The 12,650-nt window shown below is 38.8% G+C and overlaps 1 protein-coding gene across 1 annotated transcript in view; it reads right to left on the reverse strand.

The window, feature by feature from the left end:
• Positions 1-12,650, reverse strand: part of grik4 (glutamate receptor, ionotropic, kainate 4) — a 364,478-nt gene that overhangs the window by 188,267 nt on the left and 163,561 nt on the right. The window contains exon 3 of the mRNA XM_085429452.1: positions 2,925-3,058. Within this exon, the coding sequence (XP_085285578.1) occupies positions 2,925-3,006 (82 nt within the window). The 5' untranslated portion in view covers positions 3,007-3,058. The remainder of the gene's footprint in view (positions 1-2,924; positions 3,059-12,650) is intronic.

Below are 12,650 nucleotides of genomic sequence, written 5' to 3' on the forward strand. Positions count from 1 at the left end.
CTTTTATTTCTTTTATTTGGTTAAGGCTTCACTTGTCATTACTTTCATTTTTTTTAAAAGGAACAATGAAGGAAAATCAATTTGTACTTTCCCAGGCTGATATCGCAACTCCACTGCAACTTAAACATTGTTTATCCCATAATTCGTTCCCCACCACAAGGCAGCAATAAAAATGCCAGAAGACATGTTTCCTTATCAAAATTGAAGTAAATAGACTTACTTTGCATCACATGGTTTAATTAATATACAAACAAAAGTAGATCCTAATCCCTGGATTTGCTAAGAACATGGCAGACACAAAGAGAAGTTCCTCAGTTCACCTACACTGAGCTTGCTGCTGGCTGCTAGCTGGTCCTGGCGGTAATGTGTGAGGGACAGGAGGTTGTTTTTGGCACTCACACATTCAGAGAAGGCCAGACAGTGACATTATGCCAGCCAGGCAGGACTCTAGGGACGGCCATGTTAAATACCATCTCCTGCAGCTCAAATGGCAGAGTTGTAGTGGTGTTTTGGGTTATGTGTTTGTTTGTGTGTCTCTGTGGGTTGTGAAACGTGTATATGTGGCTGTGTGTTTGTACTTTTGCATATCTATGCCTTGTACTGGAATAAACTAGCAATGAATGGGGTTCTGTGCAAAGATGACATTAGAAGAAATGTACAAAAACAGGCCAAGCACCTAATTATCCATCAACGATGCAACATTGAGATAAATATAAACCACCACTGCTGTGGAGCTGGTACAATCAGGTGGAGGGTGGTAGGGAAAACTGGGAGAAAGAAAAGGCATGCGGCTGCAAGCTACTTCTCAGATGATATTCACAAACAAGGAATGATTTGTTCTTGGTTGTGTTGATAGAGTAAACTCTGAAACTCTGCTGTTTTCAAAATACAGAAAATGGTTTGGGGCATTATGTGACAATCCAGCAAAAAATTCTGCAAACAGCAGATGTGCTGTGACAGAGCTACTGTATGAGACAGAACAGACAGGGTAGAAAAACAGTGAGTGATACATAAATGCCTTGTTCAAAAATAAGAGATGGTGATAGCGCTCAAAAATGACAGTTTGAACTGATTCCATTTCGTCAAGGTTCAAAATACTGGAAAGATAAAAAGACTTTTACACACAAGAGAAGTAAAGGGAAAAGACAAAAGATCAAGAAAGGATGTGCATTTATCAGCCATGAGCTTTTTTCTTTTTTTTCTTCTTCTGAACAATTAGAATTGCATTTGTACATCATCTAAAGAGGCACTCTTATTTTTAATGCACCCTTTGGATTTATTTGTTTTTTTTTAATAGTCTTAATATAACCACATGGCCATTTGTACACAGCTTCTGTGCTATTAACTTGCACCCTTCTAACCTGCACACAGATCTCACTTTCAAGTGTTCTTGTTAAAAGAACAGTTGAAAGCTGACCACTGAGAAATCACAGCAGGGAACAGTTTGGGAGGCGCAGAATCAATGTCATTCTGAATCTCTATCTCAGTTTCACTATTAATACTATTAATTTCTATATGTAGTGCACACACACACACAACCCCGTTCAGCTATCTTAGTGAGGACCTTCATTGACATAATGCTTTCCCTAGCTCCTTACCCTAACTCTAACTGTTAAAAATGAATGCCTAACCCTAACCCTTACCCTAAACCTAACCATAACCTAATTGTAACCTTGACACTAAAACCACATTTTGATCCTCAGAAAAGGCCTTTAAATGCCTTCAAATTTGTGAGGACCGGGTTGTGTGTCCTCACAAGTGACTGTTGGTTCTCACAAAGATAGCTAGACAGGAACACACACACACACACGAACAAGCGTTTCCAACCTTAGACAAGGGTTCTATACATAAATGAAGAGACAGTCAATCACACTTTTGGTAGACGGGGAGCAAGTGACAGGGAGTCAGAGAGCTGCTGACTGTAGGAGAATAATAACAAGATGGACCAACCTCCATCGGTTACCAGCATACTCTAGCAGTTTATGTGACTTTTGAAGCAGACTCTCCAGTGAAAAATCTAGTCTTGGTCCACCGATCAGCCACTATTTCCAGAACCACAGTACTGCAGTGGTTTTGCTAGATTTTAGCAATTGCTTTAAAATGTTTGTTCAACAGTCCCAACAGTCACAGTCAAAATAGTTGCAGAGTTGCAAGTGCCGCTTACAACAGTGAAAAAAGGGCAAGATTAGGATAAGAGTCAGATTTTTGCTATGCTCAGATTACTTTTATAGTTAAATATTTAAAAGAGCTGCAATAAACAGAGAGGTAATCAATGTATCTGATAGGTCAGCTGACACGCGTCTAATTATGCACCTTAAATTTCGTTTAATATGCAGGTGGAAGGGTGGGTATGTGCAGAGTTAGAATAATAGGTTTGTTTTGGGTCTAAGCTTGCTTTAGTGGCTAATTGCTTAAAGCTATACTGTATCACTGTACACAGCATACACAGTAAACAACAGCAAACAGTAAACAGTATATAGTATTAAGTTTGTACCAGACAGATACTCTTAAACTATAATGTTGTCATGAAAGTCTATGGTGCATTAACTGTTGTGTGGCTGACTGTAAAACAACTATAGATTATAGACTGTAGTTCTGTAGTATCTTACAGACAATTAGGACTGTGTCACATTCACACATTAATTTTGTAGCCTGTTGATACCTCAGGCCATGTGTTACAGACATGTGAGGAAACATGGCTACTTTTCAACATTTGTGATTGAATTCCTCCAGCCAGTTTTATCGAGACTGTGGAGACTGCAAAGATTAGGATATCCAGCTATCTGAGCTGACAGCTCTGAAGCAACAAAATGTCAATTCCCACTCAACAATTAAAAGCTTAAATGCACTCATTCACTGATATTTCAAGTAGAATGAAAAGCATGCACTGTATAGAGTGGAAGCCATTATGTTTTGCAATTTACCTATTCGAAAGGAGAGCGGGCCACCAAAGGTGCTTCTCACCCACATGGCTAAGAAGAGCAGAAGCGCCCAGGCTGTGAGCATCTTCTATGACTCCTCATGGGTCCTGCCCCGGGGGTGCCCCTGTCACAGCCACCTGAAGAATATACAAAGAAGAGAACACCATTTATACATCAGCAGGCATCAAGTTGGACACGCACACAAGCCACATCTGTGCAGAATAGTGATAAGCCTTCGGATATACAGTGCCTCATCTCTGTTTTGCTCATGCCATCTCTCATTGCATGCTAGGAATCTATTAGTGTCAGTGCGAGACTGCAGCTAAGTGAATTTTAAGCCTATGGGAGTTTTAATGACTTTGCTGTTTTTTCTGTATTACTTGGCAACAGTCTTTTTAATTTTTTTTAGGTCTTTGTTGTTTTGTTACATATTTAAACATAAAATCCATTTTTTATCTCCCTGGTATTGAAGCAAAAAGTCACATAAGGTGACTTGAAGCATCCTGAACCAAATTTCTGGGTCTGTATTAAACCCTCTGAGCTGTTTCCATCAGGAGTTATAAAGGACCGAAAACCAAAGGGGATATATTTGACTTCCATTTCCCAGGTGGACAGCAATATGACTCCAAATGAATCATAATGTTGTTCCCTGTTTCCCGCCTGTGTAAATAACTAACTGTTTGCTAAAAAGGTTTGCCATACCAGCGAGTCTGCCCACAAGAGGCACAAAATGGAATTATCGTAGGTAATAGCTAAGAAATAGTTTCATTTTTAATAATTTTAGTATTAAATTTCTACTAATTTTATTCTATTTTATTTGTTTTTCCCATGTGCAGTTAATGTCCCCTAGATGCAACCATTTCCTATATTTTCTTTATATTTTCCCTCACCTAACTGCATGCAGCTCTATCAGACTAAACACTAGAAAATCAACAGATGCCATAATTAATTCACAACATGATTCACAAATGTAAACCATTAATGCGTTTGACGGTATTTTTAACCCTATTTTACCTCATCACACCTTCTTAAAGTGATTCTCAGATGTTCACTCTTCATCAAGGTCTGACGTTATTCAAGCTGACATTTACGAAGCTTAAAGGAGTGGGTGGTTCTGGTACGCAGCGATAGAGGATGGCGTCTTCTCTTTGACAGTGTTTTATGTTCCAGATCAGAAAGAGACTTTCTGTTTTTTTTAAAGGGGGATCTAGGGTGGGGGGATGGGGGTCAGGGACAAAGTCACTGCAACCACAGTGACTGTTTTCTGTTATAAAGTACACTACAGCTGCGTAAAATACTTTATTTTCAACAAAAAACAAGCAAAGTTTCTTTCGGCTCATCCTACCAAACAGAGTAAGCCAGTTAGGTGCGTGGAGGGCAAAGCATCCAAATGTCAGACAGCATGAAGATGGCAGACAGCAAGGCTATTGCAGCTGGACTGGAAAGAGTAAGGTCCTCTATATTTATGCAGGCACAAAGCCAGTAGAGGTGCAAATGTAGCCACAATATCATTTTCAAAGGGAGGAAGCTGACAGTCCTGCGTTTGCACCTGTGTGATTATTCTGGATGCAGGAAGACACTCTTTGGACTACAGGACGTGCTTATCTAGAGTGTCTCAGCTGGGTAACTGGACCAGAGATGGACAACATTTAAAGAGGGAGATTTGAAGATTGAGTCAGTGTCATGCAAATCTTAGTATCGGTTCATTTCAAAGTTGTTTCATTTAATCTACACACTTTCTCGCAGATTTTAGTGTTTGCTGCTATGTGTAGCATGTTTTTGGTTAATATGCCATTTCTTAGCCAAGGCCAGAAAAGTAGCATGTGAGTATAAAACCAGATAAATAAATGAGTCACAATGCAAGTCTTACCATGGCATGAAACTTTCTTAATGTGTTTGTTTTTTTAATTTGTTTTACAGTACTGTAATTGGGTTAAAGTTGACTGGAATTAGCATTCCAACACGTTCTATTGATGAGCCATCAAGTCTGACAGGCAGGTTAATAAATATTACTTTCACATATGTGTTATGTGATATTTTCACGTGTTACAACCTGACATGGCTTCCAGTGACAGCATGGACAGCATTGCTCAGCAACAATAAAAATATCGCAGGTTTACATACACCCTCAACACATTCCTTTTCTCATTCTCGTGACGCATTCAGGGTGCAGATGTAACTGAAGTTGCAGTTGTGGTACTTTGGCATTTCTTTAAATGGCAGGTTATTTTAAATTCAGCTTTTAAAACAACGCAACAAGTATCACCAAACACACAACTTGTTTCTGCACAGTTTGTCACACAGTTTGTCTGCTAGTTAAATGTACATTTGCTGTATTTCCCGAGAGAGAAAAAAAAAGTTAATGAATGCCATCTCAGAGATAAAGATGTAAGAGAGAGAGAACAGAGAGGAACGATCAGAGATTATCGACAAAGACAAGGACTCCAGCATGTAATGTCCTAATTCACTTTCAACTTTTTAAATTAGATCTTTAATCTGTGCATGATGTGCTGCTGAATTAGGTTTTTTGTGAAATGTCATGCAAAAGAAACTTAAGTTTACTAATTATGCAGTGGATTTAAAAGTTCCATGAAAATACTGTACTAGGCAGTTTGGTACACTTTAGTGCAGGTTAAGCTGGTCAATATGCAGTACTGTGGTAAAGGTCGCAGTGATGTTCACGGTTTATGTTAGGTTACAACCAGGGTAATAACATCAGTTTACCAAAAAATATACAGATCAGATTCACTCACTGAATTTCACCTCTTACTCTTGCTTTATACAGTCTAGGGTTGGAAACCTGCCCCATAGCTTATGAAACATCTGCTCAAACTCTGAGCATCTCACAGCAGCAGCATCACAGGTCAGCTGATCACAGCCTGAACACAAACTCACAAAATAAGTTTTTGTGTGAATTAATTGAAGTAATTCTTCTCCCCACGGTGCGCTGCTACACCTTAGCATTCCCCACCTGCCAAATCAGGCTTTAATAAGCCCTCACTGTACTGTACATGTTGTTTCTGAACTCACTAACTAGAAGGAAAAGAAAGGTAAAGGAAAGTGAAGCAAAGTCCTTTTAGGAACAGAGCAGACACACAGATGATTATTTTGCAGATGTTTCTGGAAATGTATGGATTAGTGAACAATATAAGCAAAAGGAAAAAAGAATAATTCCCCATTAACTGCACTGGTCATTACATGAGGTTTATCTGGATCTGCATGTAGTGTTCATATTACCAATATAAACCTTAAGCAGCTCACCGCCTAAGATGGCAATAAGACCGTCCCTCTCTGTTCTCGCACTACCTTACTGTTATTGCTCAGGAGCCCAGAGGAACAGCTGGATAGGACTGTCAACACATCAAGATCATTTCACAGACTTTTTCTAGGAAAACTATGCAAATAACAGCTGTCGAAGGTCTTCCCTTGAGGTGTTCAGCAGAGAAGAAAAACAGAAAAACAGCACTGAATGACGCCCATTCCAAAATTAATTGAGTACTGAATATTCCTTGCAGCTTATATCATTATGCACACAGGGGGATTACGGCGCTTTATTGTTCAATTAGACTGACTTTACAGCAGCATGTTTTCAACAATGTAAAATACGTTCATCCAGCTAACACCTGATAACCCAGTGTAGAACGGGGAAGACTGAACAGGAAGTGAAAGATTTTTTTTAACTACCAAGATTCCCGACACAAACAACAGCACTGTGCTAGTTAACAATATAAAGCTTAACTGCTTCTTCCAACAGGGTGCCATTTATTTGACTGCATATGAGAATATCAGAAGTGAGACATTAAATTAAAAACACAATGCTGAGTCCCTTGATACTAAATATGGCCAATCAATGTCAATGATAGCTTAGATATGTTGCAGAAGCCTTCGCAGGCTAAATCACCGCTGAGTAGAGACAAAAGCTTTGGCAGGCTTTAGAGTGAAAGTCAATGCAATCTGTAACACTAATGGCTTTTCAGTGAGATAAGCTCATTCATTTTAGCATTCAACACAAATTCCAATACGTTCGATACAGGGGTAAAATGAAAACTGAGCTGAATGATTGCCCTCATTTTTAACACACCCAAACCTATATCAATTTCAGTTCAGCTTCTCTTTTCAGAAACACAAACACAGACTGATATATCTTTACTACCGCAGGGCTTCTGTACTGAAGCCAAAGTGGCTAAATTGCATGCTGGCTCTTTAGGTTGTGCTTGGGATAAAATGACTTTGAAAAAATATAATTCTATTAAGAAAAATATACAGTAAAAAGAACAGGAGCTGAAGCGGTTCAGGAGACACAGGTATATAATGCTCCTTGATACACTCACTGCTCCAAGCATTCTTCTGTTTACTCACCACCAAAAATGGGCAGTAACACGTTACTGTAATCCGATTCCTTTTTTCAAGTAATGAGTAATTAGATTACTCAGCATGCTTACGAGAACGTAACAGTAATCATTACTGTTACGTTCTCGTAAGCACGCTGCGTTACTAAACCGTGAATTTGTTTATGATAGTGTGTCATGACAATGACGTAGAAGCATGCGACGTCTGTGCCGTGGTAGCAACAGGCTTGTGTAGATCAATAATAGAGGGCGGGAAAAAGTATGACCGTGCAGCGTTTTAAGCTTGGAAGTACTGACATTACTTTGAGTTTGAATCTGTAGAAATCTTCTGGTGTACACTCTCCATTGGAAGAAAACTTGTTTCTACAGTGAAAATTTAACTTCAAATTAGGCAAACCTCCACCTCCACTCCTGCTAAACAGGTGAAAATAGATTTAAGAGCGACGGGACTTAGTGCTGTTGAATCTTTGTTTTATTTCTTTTTTGCTGTTATTTAATCGCATCTATTTGAAATAGGGAGTGTAAACACAAAAAATTATTTTATATGCTGGAATATGCAGAAAATAGGTTTAAAGGTTAAACAAATGTCTTCAAGTCAGACACTGTTGCACATAATTTAATTTTTGCTTGATGCATAAAGTTAAAGACTAAAACTAATAAAACAAATTTTAAAAAGAGACTTTTTCATGTGTTTCAATTTTATATGATGGATTATGCAGAAAAAATAGAATTGGGCTGAAAGGTCTATTGCTTTATTATGTGTTCAGGTTGTGTATCATATTTTTTTTAAAGTAACTAAGTAATTTATTACTTTTGAAAATAAGTAATCAGTAAAGTAACAGGATTACTTTCTTGGAGAAATAATTAGTAACTAATTACTATTTTCAAGTAACTTGACCAACACTGCTCACCACCTTCAAGTCAAATTTTCTTTTTCATTCTTTTCTTTTACTTATTCATTTATTTTTTTGCTTTTTTTATCTTACCTTAGGTTTCTTAGGTTAAGGTATTCTGTTAAGACATAAATCTACAACACTGTAGGCTGTTCACATAAGAAAATTTAAAAAATAGACAAAGCAAAAGACTTGAAGCCCAAACACAGGAGAATTAACCTAATGAAGTCACTGAGCACAATAAGTGGTTTGAACAGCAGTACCTTTCACACCAATATATAATCAACTGAAACTTTGTTACCGTAGGTACACCTGTTCAACTGCTTGTTACATAAATATCTAATCAGCCAATCAGATGGTAGAAATTCAATGTAGGCATATACAGTGGGGCAAAAAAGTATTTAGTCAGCCACCAATTGTGCAAGTTCCCCCACCTAAAATGATGACAGAGGTCAGTAATTTGCAACAGAGGTACACTTCAACTGTGAGAGACAGAATGTGGGGAAAAAATCCATGAATCCACATGGTAGGATTTGTAAAGAATTTATTTGTAAATCAGGGTGGAAAATAAGTATTTGGTCAATAACAAAAATACAACTCAATACTTTGTAACATAACCTTTGTTGGCAATAACAGAGGTCAAACGTTTACTATAGGTCTTTACCAGGTTTGCACACACAGTAGCTGGTATTTTGGCCCATTCCTCCATGCAGATCTTCTCGAGAGCAGTGATGTTTTGGGGCTGTCGCCGAGCAACACGGACTTTCAACTCCCGCCACAGATTTTCTATGGGGTTGAGGTCTGGAGACTGGCTAGGCCACTCCAGGACTTTCAAATGCTTCTTACGGAGCCACTCCTTTGTTGCCCGGGCGGTGTGTTTTGGATAATTGTCATGTTGGAAGACCCAGCCTCGTTTCATCTTCAAAGTTCTCACTGATGGAAGGAGGTTTTGGCTCAAAATCTCACGATACATGGCCCCATTCATTCTGTCCTTAACACGGATCAGTCGTCCTGTCCCCTTGGCAGAAAAACAGCCCCATAGCATGATGTTTCCACCCCCATGCTTCACAGTAGGTATGGTGTTCTTGGGATGCAACTCAGTATTCTTCTTCCTCCAAACACGACGAGTTGACTTTATACCAAAAAGTTCTACTTTGGTTTCATCTGACCACATGACATTCTCCCAATCCTCTGCTGTATCATCCATGTGCTCTCTGGCAAACTTCAGACGGGCCTGGACATGCACTGGCTTCAGCAGCGGAACACGTCTGGCACTGCGGGATTTGATTCCCTGCCGTTGTAGTGTGTTACTGATGGTGACCTTTGTTACTTTGGTCCCAGCTCTCTGCAGGTCATTCACCAGGTCCCCCCGTGTGGTTCTGGGATCTTTGCTCACCGTTCTCATGATCATTTTGACCCCACGGGATGAGATCTTGCGTGGAGCCCCAGATCGTGGGAGATTATCAGTGGTCTTGTATGTCTTCCATTTTCTGATGATTGCTCCCACAGTTGATTTTTTCACACCAAGCTGCTTGCCTATTGTAGATTCACTCTTCCCAGTCTGGTGCAGGTCTACAATACTTTTCCTGGTGTCCTTCGAAAGCTCTTTGGTCTTGGCCATGGCGGAGTTTGGAGTCTGACTGTTTGAGGCTGTGGACAGGTGTCTTTTCTACAGATGATGAGTTCAAACAGGTGCCATTCATACAGGTAACGAGTGGGGGACAGAAAAGCTTCTTACAGAAGACATTACAGGTCTGTGAGAGCCAGAGATTTTCCTTGTTTGAGGTGACCAAATACTTATTTTCCACCCTGATTTACGAATAAATTCTTTACAAATCCTACCATGTGAATTCATGGATTTATTTTTCACATTCTGTCTCTCACAGTTGAAGTGTACCTCTGGTGCAAATTACTGACCTCTGTCATCATTTTAAGTGGGGGAACTTGCACAATCGGTGGCTGACTAAATACTTTTTTGCCCCACTGTAGAAATACTCAAGATGACATCCTGAAGTTCAAACTGTACATCAGAATGAGGAAGAAAAGCAATTTAAGTGGCTGAATGTGGCACAGTTGTTGGTGCCAGCTGCTCTGAGAGTTTTAGAAACTGCTCATATACTGGGATTTTCTCCCATCTCTCATCTCTATAGAAAATGTGTCAGTGAAAATACTTTGTTGATGCCAGAGGTCAGCAGACAATGGTCAAACTACTTGAGCTGACAGAAAAGTAACAGTAACTCAAATATCCACTCGTTATAACCGGAGATATTACTTTAGTTTCAGTTAAGAATACTTTAAATGGTGCAGCTGACCTGAGTATTGTTGCCGACCATGTGCATCCCTTCATGACCAGTGCACCCAGTACTCTAATGGATGCTTTCAGCAGGATAACACACCATGTCACAAACCTCAATTCACCTCAAACTGGTTTCTTGAACATTACGAGTTCACTGTGCTAAAAACAGTCATCAGATTTCAATGCAATACAAGGTGTACCCAATAAAGTGAGTGAGTGTAGCTCTTCTTATGCTTCCTGCACCTTAATCTTAAAATGCTCATTATAAGATTCAGAGTGGTCCATGACACAAACTTTAAATATATTTTACAGTCACCTGCAGTAATGGTAATATTTCAGTTATTTACAGTAACATATTTGGTATTCACCTCATGAAAGAATAACAGTAATTCTTCCTGAGGATCAGAATTGAGTACAAGTCCCACTGCAGAGACCAGATTGTAGAGGAATGAAGAGGACAGTGGCACAGATTACTTCAGCTGTCAGTTGGCATAAATAGGTAGACAGACATACAATCATATTGCATAGAGTTGTACCCATTGCATTTTCGGCATAAGCCTCCCGTGAATACTGAATAGGATTGTATAAAATGTCGGCTATTGTAGCTCTCCTTTTGTTTCTTTGCTCACAGCCAGTGCAGGCAAAGAATGTGAGATGAAATCAGAGAAACTGGACCGCTGTGTAATCATAGCTTTTCTGAGCAGGACTTTAAAGGCTCTAAAAGTGAGAGGGTTTCAGATACATACACTATAATAAAGACTGTATACTGTAATTTCTCTGTCTCTCTCTCTCTCTCTCTCTCTCTATATATATATATATATATATATATATATATATATATATATATATATATATATATATATATATATATATATATATATATATATATACTACAAAAAAGCAAATTGTCACGATCCTGGGTCTTATGACCCAGTGTTTTGAGTTTTAGTTCATTTTGATGTTTATAGTATGTTTAAGCTCATTAGGTTTCCTATGTTCATTTGCTTATTAGTTCCCCCTTGTGTTTTCAACCCCTGTGAAGTCTCCCTTGCCCTTCATGTGTTTCATGTCTGTGAGTCTCATGTTGTCAAGTTCATGTTGTCATGTCTGCGTCTCATTATGTTTCCTGTTTTATTTTGAAGGGGTCCTGTGTTCCTATGTTCAATGTTTTTAGTTTTACTCTCCTCTTGTGACGTCGTTATGTTCATGTGTGTCAGCTGTTTCCCCATGTGTTTCCGTTTCCCTCATTATCCTCCTGTGTGTATTTAGTCCGTGTGTCTTCAGTCATTCTTTGTCAGGTCGTCTGCTCATCCACGTCACAACTTCAGGTATCCATGTCAGTTCACCATGTTTAAGGTTTTTTCATGTTTAGTTTTAGTTCACCGAGTTTAGGTTATTGTTTAGTTTCACCTATGCCCTTTGTTTGTACCTTGTTTCCTAGCCTCAATAAACGGCTTGTTTTTTGTTAAATCCACGTCACGTTCAGTTTTTGGTCTGCGTTTGAGTCCTCTCTTGCAAACACATACAGTCTGCCTCAGCCAGACTGTGACACAAATCTCTCCCTTTAAAGAACTGAAAAAGCACAATTCATTCCACTCTGTGTTTTCTGTGTTGCATGCTCGCTAACCCATTATTCATAAACAAAGCTTGTTTCTACAACTTTTTTTCCCGTACACCTAGTAACAAAAACTCAATTAACGCAGCTTAAATAGTGCACAATGCTAAAAGCACCTAATTAGTTTGCAGAGAAAAAAATCCATCCTTAGAATGAATGTTTTTTTTTTCCCCCACAGGTATCATCAATAAATAATGGCAACAATATGCAAACAACAAAGAGATTGAAAATGTGGGAAATGGATAAATTTATGTTTATTCTTTCAGCTTGAAGACAAAATATACTAGATGAACCACTGAAGGAGGTTTTTGGTTCGACTTGAATCATGTTTAAAAACAGCATGGCAATCCTTCCTCATGACTAATTTTGAATATCCCTATCTCTACTGGCTGGTGCACACTTGTTTAATAAAAACACAGCCATTTGCACACATAGACACAGACACCCTGAATGATTTTGGTAAAATCCTTGTTTTATTAAAATCGGAGGGGGACACCAGAATTCTTTCAGCACAGACACTGTTAAGCATCAGTGTCATACTTGACAAATAGGGTTTGTATTTATACAGGGGAGGAA

This window comes from Rhamphochromis longiceps, linkage group LG14 (genome assembly GCF_057381845.1).
Source record: "Rhamphochromis longiceps isolate RC_006_pf linkage group LG14, R_longiceps_female_GT1.1, whole genome shotgun sequence".
NCBI lineage: Eukaryota > Metazoa > Chordata > Actinopteri > Cichliformes > Cichlidae > Rhamphochromis > Rhamphochromis longiceps.